At 41.4% G+C, this 15,407-nt stretch overlaps 1 protein-coding gene across 1 annotated transcript in view; it reads right to left on the bottom strand.

Moving 5' to 3' along the window:
* Positions 1–9,132: 9,132 nt before the first annotated feature.
* The window catches only part of SEL1L (SEL1L adaptor subunit of SYVN1 ubiquitin ligase), a 50,530-nt gene continuing 44,255 nt past the window's right edge, over positions 9,133–15,407 (bottom strand). The window contains exon 21 of the mRNA XM_081047721.1: positions 9,133–13,580. Coding sequence (XP_080903847.1) covers positions 13,371–13,580 — 210 coding nt within the window. The 3' untranslated portion in view covers positions 9,133–13,370. The remainder of the gene's footprint in view (positions 13,581–15,407) is intronic.

Below are 15,407 nucleotides of genomic sequence, written 5' to 3' on the forward strand. Positions count from 1 at the left end.
ATGTCATCCTGAAAAAATCATACGAGGGCTTATTTTCCAGTTAGGTCTTCTTTTTGGGGGAATCACGGCAGCGGCAGGGCATTTGTTTCCTGCGTGAGGTGTGCATGTTCAGGACTGGAGCTGACTGCTCAGGACAATGGAGAGAGGCCACACTGCCTCCCGCTGGCACCCTCCCCGCCTTCCACCATGTACTCGGAATGAATCTGAACAAATATTTCAAGAATACGAATTTGAAACATCTCAATTATTAGCCTACCCAGGGCACCCAGGTGTCTTGGTCCAGTCCTAAACAGTTTTCATATTTTCTAACCTATCCACCTGTCGTTTGTTGGAAACATACATGTAAAAAGAAAAAAAAAAGTTTTCTAATTATCACTCAAGTACCAGAAACCACAAAGGAAAAGATTGACTACATTTGGCTACATGACCAAAAAAAAAAATGTATGCATGATCCAAAATACCATGAACACCATCAAAAAACAAAGCTCAGACAGGGACGACACTGCAACTCATTTTACAGTGAAGGGTTAATTCCCTCAATATATAAAAGTTTGGAGAACTCAATGAGGACCAACAATCTAATAGGAAAAGGGAACAAACACTATGATTAACAGTTCACAGAGAAAGAAACGCACCAGACTTGTAATGGCAGATGATCAACCTCTCTCCTTAATTTGTCTTAAAACAACTGAGTATACTTTGGAAGTTCTTACTGGGAAAATGGGATCACCCCATACAGCAGACATTCAGCCCATTTCTGAGTGACCTGGAGCTGGAGACACTCCCTGTGCACAGCATCAGGTTCCCACATCAAGTGCCTGCCTCCATCTGCTTCCGTCTGCTTCTCGTGGGTGTGGAAAAGTGAAATTGGACGACGGGCGAGGAGGTCTGGGCAAGCGGTGTATGGCTGGACCTACGGGAGCGCCTCTTTGTTTCTCACGTCATTGCACTCAATAACCGGGTAGACACGATGGCTTGTCAGTTGCTGTCAGCAGCCTCTGTCCTCTGCTACTTCTGCGCTTTAAAAACCAAAACAAAACGTAGGTTGAGAAGTGGAAGGAGGTAGCACTGATGTTGCCAAATAGAGGCCCTGGTGATAAATACAATTGAGTTTGGAGGATGGAAAAATGACCGTGGGTTGGAGAGCCAGGGAACACTTTCAGTGTGTATCAAAGACCAGATGTACAGATGCAGGGGGACCTCAATCTGAGAACCTAAGCTGTATTGGAGAGGATCCAGCCTTGTCTCAGGATCTTCATGGGAAAGAGCTCCCTGCGAGTTAGCCATCAGAACACGGAGATATGTTCCAAGGACAACGGGCTAGAGATGGACAATTGTACAAATTTCAATACAGCCTGGGGTCTGGACCTGTCTGTATCCCTGTGTCCTCGCTTCCTGCAAGAGTTGAGGTGCCATGATTAAACTGAGGGAGCTGCTTCCTAAACATCTCTCTCCCATAGGGGAGTTCACGGTGATGCTGCTGGGACGTCCATGATGGAATGGGGCTGAGGGATCCGTTCCCCATGGGGATTCCTCAGAGCACTTCGGGGCAGTGGCCCACATCACACAAAAGAAAAGTCACGCACTGGCGAAGAAAGGAGACATTGTCTTAGCAGGAGATTCTAAGACCATGTCTGAGCCTGCCTAGAGACTCTAAGAACTAACTGGAAGGAATTTGAGATGGATACAGAGTTCTCACAGACAGGGTGGAACTGAAGCCATAGAAATAACCTTTTTGTGACTGTCAGCGTGATCATATTTTTGCCTCTAGAATGACACTGTCTGACAAAACGCAGGGCTGTTTAACTGGGAGAGAGATAGAGAAAGAAGGGCCAGGTGGTTATAATTCTGAGCGGAAAGCTTGGGGAGGGCTTTAGCCTGTGGTGGTAAGCCACAGAGGGTTTTGAACAGAGGAAACGTATGTTTGCTGCAAATTGTTGAAGGGAGATTAGTCTGGTATACAGAGGGAGGGGGGCAGAGATGGATGAGACTGCTACTGATACGACTGGAAGGTGTTAAACTACCTGCTAACAGCAGAAACGAAGAAGATGGAGGACCTGACACAGAGCACAGAGGAGGCGTCTGTTCTCAGGTGGGGGTATTTCCTCTGCCTCTAGCCCCTGCCTCTCCCTTTCCTGGCTGACCCCGACTTCTGCTCCACACGCCAGCTTTTCTCTCAGGAAATCTCCCCTAACTACCATCTCCCATCACCAGCCAGGAGGTGTGGAGTCCTGTATGCCCCATCTTGGCCATACGTCCATCATACCCATTACCCACTGGGTTAAAGAATGGTCTGGTCTGTCCCCTCTCCAGACTGTGAGTCTTAAACACAGTGAGCTTGACTTTTTCATTATATATTGTGTGCCCAACAGATGTTAGCTGTAGTTATGGGGACAGAAAAGAGGAGAGTCTAAAATGATTTTCATTGAGGGGAAAAAAATCCATTGGTCTTAGTTTTTTTCTCTTCCTCTTTTTGCTTTCGTTACATCTTAATTTTTCCTTGTTTCACCTTTAAAATTGAAAGTAACATTGAGGTGTATGCAGCATAGATGTGGGAAGGTGATTCTCAAATTTTTAAAAATTATCATTCCCCTAAGGACACTTTTTTCAATTTTTTTCCCCTCCTAATTGTCCTTTCCCTTCTGCTCCCCATAAATAAAATTCTAATACCACACATACACTGTGTATTTGTCTATGTACTGTGGTCCCTTGGTGGGTGACAAACCACTGTCACATCTAAGACTTTTTCACGTATGCTCTCCCTCCTCCCCCACCCCAGCCAATTTCCTGCCCCTTGGGGGCCATATGACCTCCAGTGAGAATGCATGGTGTACGGTATCTGTATTCATTTTCTAGGACTATTGTAACAAAGTACCACGAACTGGGTGGCTTAAAACAACAGGAATTTATTCTCTCACAGTTCTGGGGCCTAGAAGTCCGAAATCAAGATATCGTCTGACTGCGCTCCCTCCTGAGGCTCCAGGAGAGAGAGAGTCCTTCCACACCTCTGCCAGCTCCTGGTGCCTCCAGGCATTCCCTGACTTGTGGCCGTGTCACTGCAATCTCTTCCTCGATTTCCACAAGGACTATCTTCTGTTTGTGTCAAATCTCCCTCTGCTTTTCTCTTATAAAGACACCTGTCGTTGGATTTAAGGCCTACACTCGTAATCCAGAATATCTCACCTTGAGTTCCTTAACTTTTTCCAAATAAAACCACATTTACAGGTGCCAGAGTTAAGACATGAAAGTGTCTTTTTGGGAACCACCATTGAACCCACTAAAATGACTGAAATATTTTGGGTGGCAGGGGACATGGCACTTGTGTCAATGACACAAGCCAGAAAGCTCTGTGTACATTTCACACTCACACGGCTGGTCCAGTATACTTATAAAGTTCTGTGATGCTTCTCACAGTTACAATGATTTTATTATGGGAAGCTGGGGAGCAGACGCCCCTCAGATTTCACTTACCCCCAGAAAGAGTTCTTGTTTTTCTCTCCCACCTTCTCTCAGCTATAGCCCTTTGTCGTCCTCTAGTGGAACCTGTGGTAACGCAAAGCCTTAATTTTCAGAGAAAACTATTCACAGATTTAAACCGATTAGCTATGTGAGACATAAAAGAAATTAAACAAAACAACAAAAGGAACTTAGAGCATCTCTATTGTAACCCAGTACGACTTACTGTTCACCCTCGAGAGAAACCATGCTGGGCCACCTGCGTTGTGGATTCCAACTGTCCTCTGTACTGCCCTCCCCTGCACAGGGACCAAACGAGTCAGGGGAGGCCACCTGCAGGAGGGAAATAAAGATAGCCATGTAGCTCCCTGTCACAAAATGCCAAGAAAGGGTGAGGTGCTTTCAGTAATGAAGAGAGACTGAAAATGTCTTAGTTGTCAGTTTTTAATAGTAACATTACTAGGTGAGACTTGAAAACCAGCTAAGCGGATTCCCTAACTATATTCCTTGACAGGTTGTCATCATGTTCCCATGACAGTATCAATCTACTGGATGAGGGAAGGTATATGTGGAAAGGCCCATTTCCCAGATAACCGTATCCACACCCAACACTGAGATGGCAGCAGCTCCAGGCCCATTTGCAGTCCCGCGAAACCCCAACTCCAGCAGAGTTCCCCTTTACTGGCACCAGGTCTTGTACACAGTAAGTCTCCAGGCAGTACTGAGTGGAACTGCCACTCAGGGGTGGGTTGTCTTGGTTTCTTTTCAATGGTGGTGTGTGTACTGTTCCCTGCTTTTCAGTTTGCCAAGGGCTTTGTCACTTCAATAGGCCACTTTCATGTAGAGCCCTCCTGCCCTTCTTTCTAGAGGAGCAGCCACCCCTCTGTGGGGGCAGAGTGGTCATTCCTGGGTCCTTCATAGGCCCTGAAGCAGTGGTTGGCCTCACTCCTTTTCTTGTCCCTCCCCTGAGAGCTGTTGCCCCACATGGGTGTCTCCTGCCTGTGTGGGAATGGGGAGAGTGGGGCCGAGATCCTGCATGGGTAAATCAACAAGAGTAAACCCTTCAAATCCATCTGCATTTAAGCAAGTTTTCTCAAGAGCTGACTCTGGATCTCAACTGCCTTTCATAACGTCATTTCTGAGTCCATCCACGAATTCAAACATTAATCAAACTGACTTGTATGTTGGGCATGGTGCCAAGCTCCGGGAACACACTGGTGAATGAGACAGAAATGGTGTCTGTCCTCTAAGGATTTACCAACAGGGAAACCAAGATGAAACAAAAACTGAATAATTAATGATAATAAGTGCTATAAAGGAAAAATACAGAGAGGTGCATAACAGGGGGCCTGATCTAACGTGGGGATAGGCAGGTCTGGGCAGACTGCAGCAGGAGAGCAGGCCTGGCCCAAGGGCAGGGGGAGGGAGGGAGGAGGGCAGTGTGAAGCACCGAACAAAGCACTTATGAGTAACACTCACAAGCAGACTCCTCCATTAGCTCCACTAATCTTTTTCACTAGTTCAGCTACTTCTGGAAAAAGAATGCGGGAGGTCTAGCGCTAAATTTGTACACAAATTGGGTTAGTAGCATTTGGAGTTAAATTAGAAGCTCTTAAAAATTGAAATCAGGAAAAGCAGCTCTGGTTGTGAAAAGCTCTTGGAGGCCCTTTCTCAGTGGTGTCCGGGAGGAGGGGGCCCATGTGGCCATGGTGTCAGCCTTGCATTCCCACAATTAATAGCAGGAGTTGTAGACAGAGACATCATCAGGAAGTAAATCAAAGACGGAGGATTTCCATGACTAACGGACTATTTATTGACTTCAAAGGTTGCTGATACTGCGAAGGAAAACGAATCTGTGATTGTGGCAGCCAATCCCCGAGATGGTCCCCACCAATTCCTGCCCTTGTTTGCCAGCTGGTCCTCCTTGGGAAGTGGAGTGGATTCCTCTGCCCGAAATGCCTTCAATCTGTGCTGGCCTAGGTGACTTCCTGACCGGTAGGACGCAGTGGGAATGATGTTTGGGACTTTCAGGGCCACATCCTAAGAAGCCTTGCAGCTCCGCCAAGGCTCTTGTAATGCCCATTCTGAGGCAATTTTACTGACTCTGAGACTCTCATAGCTGGAGCAGGCGGTGCCGACCAGTGCTCAGCTCTTGTGGCCAGCCCAGCCCAGGCACGGCGGGAGGGAAGGAGCCGTCTTGGATGTCCAGGCCCTGGAAGATGCCAAACAGGAAATGGCTTGGGCCCCAGCCACACGGCTCCTCAAGCCATTCCACCCTGGGTGGGTGGAGGCCCCACCCAGACAGAGAGCAGTAGAGATGAGCTGACCTTAAAATGACCCAGATGGTTATTGTGCCTTTGAATTTGCAAAATAGCAGTAGATACCTGCCAATACTGCTTCAGCAGCACATGCTGAAAACATGCATGTTAGCAGGGACCTAAACAAGATGACATGTACACCAGAGAATGCTGTGCGTTTTGTTGGTACTCCCCCACACACTGTGTTCACACCTCCGTTACAGACCTCACCATGTGGTATATTACTCAAGAACTTGGGTTTTATAGTTTAGACAGTCTTTTCTTCAAATTTGTTTTATAACTTACACTAAGAACTTGGGTTTTATAGTTTAGACAGTCTTTTCTTCAAATTTGTTTTATAACTTACACTAGCTGAGTGACCCTGGGCAAGTTGCGTTATCTTCTCTAAGCCTCGTCTGTTAACTGGGAATGACATGAATAGTCACAACATCCTAAGTATTTAAGGTTAAATTCAATAATGCACGGAAGGCACTTAGTGCTTGTCACACATTCACAGAGGGGTCAATCAATCAAATGGTAATGGTGACCCCAGAGGACAAGCGCCTGGTCTTACCCGTCATTAAATTCATTATACATCGTAGTGCCTGGCGCATAGTAGATGATTAATAAAGGCTGCTGAATGAATTACAAAGTGGATCCCTATAAGCTTTGAAACTGACCTTTGTAACATAAAGGGCCACTTGGCCTGTAAATTATTTGGAGCCAAACATTTTAGGATAGTACAATATGTCATTGCCACCATGAAGTCCTGTTAAGAGTCAGGTGTCAGTAAAAAAAGTCAACTCAATTGCTTTTGGCATTTAAGACCTCCGAGGGCTGCACAGGACCTTAGTGGCCATCCAGTACAGTCTCCTGACGTGTGTGTAATGTGAATGGCTTGCCCAAAGCCATCCACCCTCCAGAAGGACTAAGAGCCCAGGCCAGAACTCATTCTCCCATTACTATGGCATCCTTCTCTTCTCCCTTTGCATTTCAGGGCCATCCAGTGGGGTCTGGACTGGTCATTAATCTCTTTTATGAAGGGACTAGGCAACTTGGGAGTCAATGGGAGAACCTGTTGGGAACGCAAGACCCAACGATAGGCCGTGGAGGCTGTGTGTGGACCCCTCCCTCATGCATCTGTCCCACCTGTCCTCATGGCTCTTGCACTGGATTGGTGACTCAGTGTTAAAACGCCCTTTTCGTTAGTGGTTATAGGTCTGATGGGTTGGGGTTTTACCCTAGTTCGTTGGCCTGTCTTCTGTTTTAGTGGTCTAAGGCATACTTGTCCTGTTCTTAACTTATTTTCCTGTGCTGGGTGAGAGCTACCAGATTCTTTGGTTTATTGAACCTGAGTACACATTGTATCAATTTAGCTATGCAGTTTTGATTAAAGCCTCAAGTGAGTGATGAAATATAGATACCAATTAAGTAAACTTGAGGTTTCCTGAACTATTTTTTTTTTTCCTAGTCTTTGAAATAACAAAGGCTGCTGTTCACAGCTCCAGTGAAGACAGTTCCACTTATGGCATTTCTTTCATCTAGAGTCAAAATAGGGACCATAGGAAAATAGTGTGCTGTTCTCACCTCTCTGTCCTGGCAGTAAATTTCCATGCCATGTGTAAGACGTTACCAGCCAAAGAACACTGTCTAAATGGTGTGCAAAGGAAAAATAACATAGATGTGCAGCCTGGAAAATCTCAAGAAAGTTCTTTACGAGCACATAAGAGAAACAAGAGCAGCTGGATGATTTCCTCCCCATTTGTCCGTTGCACAACCAGCAATTGTTTCTATTCCTTTCAAAATATTTTATTTAGAGCAAAAAATTCAATTAATTAAATTTTCCTAAGAAAAAAATGATAGGCAAGGACACAGGGGAGGAGTGGGGAAACCCAGACACGCAAACTCTGAAACTCACAGCTGTGCTTCCACATCTGGGTATAAATATGCTTCCAAGAAAGGGGGGGTTTCTGTTGTTCACATTTAAATCTCGAGTCACGCAATACTCAGTGACTCAGTCTCTATTTTCAAAGTTAGAATCCTTGCTTTAGGATACTTGAATCTCATACCTACTGCTTACAAGACTTAGAAATCCTTTTCAATCCTGACAGGCTAATTAACATAATTCTGTGGGAGGCAGAGAGAAAGAAAAAGCAAACTGGATTGAGCGACAACTGAAAATATTTATGAAAATGTTTTGAAGTCAATTAACTGACCGCATTCTACTACTCAAGTCACATGAGAAAAAATTATGTGGGATTTAATACACAGTTCAGTATTAAACTTGGCCACATTTAAAAGAAGTTAATCAGCACAAAAAATACTTGACCACCAGGAAAGTCAAAGTTTTGCTCAAAATGTACTACTACTAACAAAAAATTACCTGGCTAGTAGAATTTTCAGGATCCAATAATAAGGCTGTTTAACCTGATAGCTTTCAAAGCCATGGTGGAAGACTTGGGAAGAAACGTACAAGCCCCACGACACAGCAGCACTTCCTTCTGAACTGGTAGATCCTAAAGCTCATTATATTTTTACTTGCCTATTCAGGTGTTTGGTAAATATCCAAAAAAAAAAACAAAAAACCAATCTTCCTTCTGGTTTTTGTTTGTTTTTTTCTACTATGAAAATTACTTCTAATTTTTTACTTGCATATATCCATGTATATGCTGTAACACAATACGAGCAAATTTCAAGGCTAGTATAACCAATCAAAATTAGTGTCCTAAAAGGAATTAAAGAGGCTGTTTCTCATCAAGTCACATCCAGTGAAGACAGAGGACTCACCTTAATGACTTGTCAGAAAGGGGCTCAGTGGTAAATAGGGATCACACCCAATTACAGGCTGAATGGTCAAACTGCTACTGTTATGGCTCTGACAGCTGACATCCCCACAGCTTTTATTTTAACCAAGGTCAGTCAAGGTCATCTGGGTGGCTTATTGTGCTCCCAGAAGTAAAATTTGAGATCTAGTTTCTCACTTGCCACAATATGCTGCATCATCAGACTTTTTATCTAACCATCTGAAGCTCCTAAGATGTAATATTTTAGCTCAATTTCCTTTCTGAGTTGGCTGCTAGGAAGTCGGCCAGATTTATAGCCCACCTCTAACGTGTGTTTTGTGTACAAAATTCACTCCTCGTTTAACATTGTTTTCTTTTTCATTTCCCCTTTACTTAGCTCATATGTATTATTCTACTTACATTTTTATCATTGTATTATATGCAGCTCTGTAAGCTCTCCTAAAACCTTTCTGGAAAAAGGTAATGCATAAACAAACTTTAGATATATTTTAGTATAATGAGGATTAAAGTGAATCATATTTACTACATATCACAGCCTGGTGCAGGTCTAAGATCTCAGAGATTAAAAAAATGGTAACATTTCTTAGCAAATTTATTTTCTCCCTAGGGTAAATTTCAACTTACAGAAATCTGAATTTCAGGAGTTAAAAGTCAAGAAACGATGGACTCAAACCACCCCAAATAAATGTTTCCAAAAGCTTCTGAAATTCCAAACAGGTTCATTAAAAACTGAATCATTCAGGTTTAAAAAAAAGAGTCTGACTGGAAAGGTGCTTGGTCATGGTATATTGCAGCATACAATGTAACCAGAGGTGGAATCTTTATTTCACAAGTTTCAAGATACAGTACAAAACGAATCTGTACATCTCTCTATTAACAGGATTTGTTTACACAATTATATTACACTTCACCAGCCTTTATATTGTATGTAATTAAATACAAAATAAATTTACAAAAAAGTCTACCATGGTGTTCCTTCCAATGCCAGGCTATGGTTTTTAAAACTTCTCCTAAATATTGATAGTGGTTACACCTTGATCGTTATCAACGTTATAATTTTTTTTTATTAAAGAGAATAGTATCAGCTTGTCATTCCAAGTAGGAAAAACAGTGCCTGAGATGACTCCCTGCACATACTAAGACATCATTCTCATGCACACAAAATCTGATTTTTACTTGTGCAAATAGTCACTTTAAAATACAAATCTTTTTACTTGGGGTATTTTAAATTTTCTCGAAATACCAACTGAAAGGAGAAATTTAGCCTCTTTTCAATGACTACTACACATTTAAAAATCAGGTAGTGCCTCAGACAATATTGTATTCAGAAATTTTATATGTTCACTTACATTTGAGAGCAATGACTGATAAAAACACTTTCATGAAAATAGAAGTTTCTTTTGCTTTATTTGTTGCACACTTCTAAGAAGTCATAATATTGTGCAATATATGTTAAACCCACTTTCCAAATAAATTGTAGCTGTCACTGGAGCAAACGTGGCCCACGCTGCTCTTCTTGGCAGATAAAGGGGCCGTTTTATCGGGAACATTTTATTTTGAAATGTGCATGTGAAATGTTAGTCCAAACCTCCGTGGAGGAAGTTTTTGCAGATGTAGCCAGACAACAACACACATGCTCCACACATGAATAGTTGTGGTCTTCATTTACAGGTTTGCGCACTTACTTCCCAAACACTGGTTTGAAGAACGAACATGAGGAACAAAGGAGGGAAAAACAAAGTATAAAAAAGAAAAAAAAATCCTATAGGAAATACCTATACTTAAGTTTCTTGGAGGCAACAGCAGCTATTTCTTATTAAATAAAGCATCAAATCATTGCCCTATCAGGGGTGGAAGTCTAAAACTTCCCAGTGGTACAGAAATAAAACAGCTTGGCAGTAAAACTCTCGCAAATTAACCTTATGTGCACAAGGGAAACACATCTTCAAAAGTACTAAGATTAATGAGTCACAAGTTAATCTCATTTAAGTGTTAAATAATGAACTTTGAAAAAAAAGAAGGGTTTTGATTTACTTTTTCTGTGCCACTGAATATTCACCAAAAATACGCCTCATTCAGAAAACAGACACAAAAACTTCAAACACACACACACAAAGAAACCCAAACATCAATGCTACCTTTGCAATGTAAAATAAAAGCAAAACGAAGAGTCTCAAGTCTCTGAAACACTGACTGACCATCGACCAAATGCATGAGAGAGTATTAGCTGAGTATTCCTACTGTCGTCACCTTGGGAGGCAGGAAGACAGGCGATAAAGGGTCAGGAGAGGGGCCACCATGGAGAAAAGAAGCCACACTCTGTCTGCTAACTAAATTCTACCATTAAAACTCCGCAATCTTGGAGTTAGTTTAATGTCACTGACATTAACTAGCTTTAGTTACTGTCATTTTATTCAAATGGATGCCATTTGATTAGGTAAATATTGAGCATTACTTTAGGAGAAACACCAAACCCAGTTCCTATTTGCCTAGGTATCGTGAAAGGGAGCAAAGTATTTTGAGACAGTCATAAGGACCAAAGTCATGAAACCATAGGAACTAAGTTATTTTAAATATACTGTTCAAATTTCCAGTAGCAAAAGACCCACGGTAAAACAGGATTTGGAAAAAAGCCAAGAAAAGGATATGTGGAATATAATTAATAATAAAAAGCACATGGCAAGTGGTATACTACTAGGAAGTTTGTTATTGAAGGAAGAACGAGATACCCTTTTCCATCTAGCTTTAGGTAGTACACATTGTTGAATGACATGTTTTTACCAAAGTACTGATAAAGGGAAGTAAGGAGACAGATAAAAATGCTGCCAAAGGAGAAATGGTGGATGACAGAGGGAAAAAATGGAAGTTTGTCATTTTAGAGGTTTTTAAACTGTTAAAATCAATTAAAAAGGTTCCTTCAAAATGAAGGTTGGCTGCTACCAAGGATTATACTGGTTTTGGAGGGTGGGGAGAAGAGGCGGTGAAGACAGCAACATATCCTACCCACTGCACTCAAATCCCTTAAGTGTAAGAGATTGAACAAGTCTTAATATTATATTTATAAGAGCTGCCCCAAACGAGGGTAAAATTTCCTAGCTTTCAGATATGGACATATCTTTTGGACATATGGTTCTTGCTGTGACCACCTCTTCAACTTTGGAAGCAATTATCTGGGAGGAAAGCTTGCTTACCAGGCTTTTCATAATACTCTAAACACAAAAAAGCATACAACCTCAGATTTAAAGCCTTCACGTTCATTAGACTAATGAAATCTAGTTCTAAACACAATCCCAACTTCAAGAACCAAAGTTTTATAACTCTACAGGTAATAAACTCTTCAAGTTTTCTGGCAGGTGAGGGATTATGGAAAAAGAGTATAAAGGTTAATACAAACAGGCTGAGATCAGTGGGCCTAGAAAGCCTGCTCAGGTACAAACGAACTCCCAGACTAGATATAGACCGGGGAACATCACCATTTGACCATGGAAAGAAATACAAATTCCATTTAATTTTTTCATTTGTATGCTATGTGAAGTTCTCCAGTTTTCTTTGTTGTTGTTTTCCACACTATTTAACCAGACAGTTCTGAAGTGTAATAGCCTTGATTTTCCTAGTGTTAACAGTGGGAGGGTGGTGAATGTGATAGCTAAGCAAGCGGTGGATCTTCTCCTGTAATAGGAAACTGCAGAAGTAAAAATCTTCCTGAACGGGATAGACAGGCTTTGGCTTTTCTCAACCACTGAGTTCAATGCATCTTAGGTTCTTTGAATTTTAGTATTATAATGGTAGTCACTGTATGCCGTATCTTGGCAATGACATTTTATACTTAAGGAATTCAGGAGCGTGATCTGTTCCTTTGCAATAAGAAATGCAAATGAAATAAATCCTGGGACAAAATGCTTCAGCGTTGGGGAAAATCTATGATGCTAGTACTCCACTCAGAGTTCTTTAATATTGTTTTCTAACTTCTCCCATTTAGCCCATCTTCTGGCTTTCAGATCAAGGCTCTATATACTCAAAACAAAAAAGCAAATTATAATACATTAAGTAGGTGGGGCAAATGCACATGTTAGCTCAAAGTGTCAGTTCACAATATCTTCTATATATTCCATTCCAAAGAAATGAAGTCCACATAAAACTCTTTAACAAGGCCTTTCAGTCTCTGAAGGAGAGAAGTATGGTATGAAGTATGACAATCACCAATAGTAAGAAACATCCCTACCTTCCCTTTTAAAATACAAGTATGCGGAATATATATACTTGCATGTAGATTGGTAAAAGTTTCTCAGTTATCGCAATTCTGAAATGCTTTGAAGACCTTTTTTTTTTTTAAATTAAAGGTAAGTTCTATTTTCAAACTTTTAGACAAATTAAGGTTAAACTTGCAACTGACTGGGTTTTCCTTTTTCCACAGATCAGTTTTTAGTGTCAATGCACCAGACCTTAAAGATGGTTGAAAGAAGAACTTATGCACATGGAGAGAATGACCAAAAGGACCCAAGAAAGATAGCTGGATACAGCAGATATTACTTTGAGTGTCTCACATATGTTTCCAGGAAGAAAAAAAAAAAAGGAAAGCCGCTGAGAATTGTTATTCCAAACAGCACAGAAACAAACATTCAAACTGAGTTTAGGTAAGAGTTACTTATCCCTGAAAATAAAGGCATCAGATTCTAAGCAGCTTTAGGAATTCAATGCTTCCTCGTGCCTCTTCCAGGAGGTGGCCACTGATCCAAAGTCCTAAATCAAAGGCAGGTGTTCTCAGCAAACAATTTCCTTGGTAGTCACTGATCAAGGCTGGACGCTGTGGCTGTTACTGTGGTGGCTGCTGGTCTGGTGGCCCGTCCTGCTGCGGTGGTGCTGGCCGGGGCCCTGGAGGCCTGGGAACAGGCATGTCTTGGTGTTGCCTCTGCCTGTAAGCTATAACTGTTCCCAACAGCAATGCGATGATAGTCATGAGGTAAAGGTCCCACTCAGGTCCCAAAAGCTGGTCCATATCAAGTTGCGTGAACATATCTCGAATCTTACAGAGAATAATGTAAAAATCATTATGATCACTAAAATATCAGAGAAGGAAGTAGGAAAGTTACATCACAAATTAGAGATAAATACAGAACTTAGTAAAGTAATTGGTTTTAGGAACATTTTGCAATGTGCATGTTTTTCTCTTTCTTTTTTTTTTTTTTTAAAGGTTTTAAGAGCCTTCAACTGAAACTCAAAAAATGTGTCTCAGGAACTGAGCTATTATTTCATAACAGTTGACTATATGAAGCGTCTGACAAGGTTTCTTTCTGTCAGTAATCTAATGAACTAGTTTCCAACGATTTCACACAGAAAATATCTGAAAGGAACACTAGTGACAAGGGAGGGCCGAGGAGATAATCAAGATCTTGCTGCACCTGTAACTTCTGTGGTGACGGCACACCAGTTACCTAAAAGGCTCTGTTCTAATGACAGCACAGCTATTCCACGACTTCTCTTGTGTAACTGAAGATAGCAGGAATTCAAGTGTTTTAAATGCAATGGTACCTCGGTTTTCGAACGTAATCCACGAGCTCTGAAACATTCGAAAACAGCTGACAGCTAGGCCTCAGGATCTTGCACTCAGGGGAAGCCATGTGACATATTCGACTTCTGAGTCGTGTTCGAAAACCAAAGGATTTACTTCCAGTTTACGGCATTCATAAATCAAAATGTTCGTCAATAGAGATGTTCGAAAACCAAGGTACTACTATAATGCTCTTTAGTTACGATTTAACTAAATATTTAACACCTGAATTTGAACTTAAAAGTTAAGTTCTTAGTACATATTTTAATTGTTTTAGTGTCATTTAAGAAATGTTATTCCTGTTATTTTCTGACTGCCTGTTGCTCACAAAGTAAATAAACATGAGCTATAACTCTGGTATTTAAATAAAATTACATTTTAAAGGTCTCCATAAAATATGTTTTTAAGTACAGGCAGTAAATTTTTCTGGAAAGAAATTATAATAAACTATATATATTAAGTTTCCCAGGACAGAACTGTGATGGGAGATTTTGTTATCTCTCTGTACTGTTTGACTTTCTTCCCATCAATACTTATTTTTTTTTTTTTTAGTTAGAATATTTAGGTGGTAGGACTATAGGCATTTTATTGTCTTCTTCATATTTCTGTATTAAAAACAATAAAGATATAATATACTTAGTATGTTGTATTGCATGACAAAATCCTAGACTGCAATGAACAGTCTATTAGTCTTAAAAATTTTGAGAGACAAGGATCTGGAATAGTCCTGAGAGAGAAACAGCACGCTGCCATACTAGTAGCTTTTTAATAAAGAAACGGACATCGTACAGCACACCCTGGCTCATGCTCTCTGACAACTAAAAATTTGCCATCAAAAATGTATAAGCAGCCGAGAGGACAGAGCCCAACAGCTCCAGGCCCCTGGAGCCCTACACGCGGAGGCCCTGAGTAGCCCGGGCCAGCGTCGCAAAAGGCAGACATTGTCGGCTTTCTCTGTACAGATGCTAGAGCACCAAGGAGTCCATTTATATCTGGGTAACACAGGAAGGAACCCACTCTGGAATTTATGCTGAAATGGTGTATCAATGTGTTTTGAAAGGTGTTAACACAAGGTGGAAGCAGCATCCTTTTCTGGTCCGGAATGAATGCAAGTTCAATAGCCCTCATTTCTACATACATCTTAAGACTTTCAGATCAAGTGCTGCACCACGTAATCCATTATGAGGACCTACAGGTACTGAACAGGAAATGTCAAACTGGAGCACCCAAGAGCACCTCCACGTAAGTATTGTTAACTGAAGCTGGTAGTTCTGAAGAGAATGGCTAACCCATCTCCTACGT

Source organism: Rhinolophus hipposideros, assembly GCF_964194185.1.
Source record: "Rhinolophus hipposideros genome assembly, chromosome: 5".
Classification (NCBI taxonomy): Eukaryota; Metazoa; Chordata; class Mammalia; order Chiroptera; family Rhinolophidae; genus Rhinolophus; species Rhinolophus hipposideros.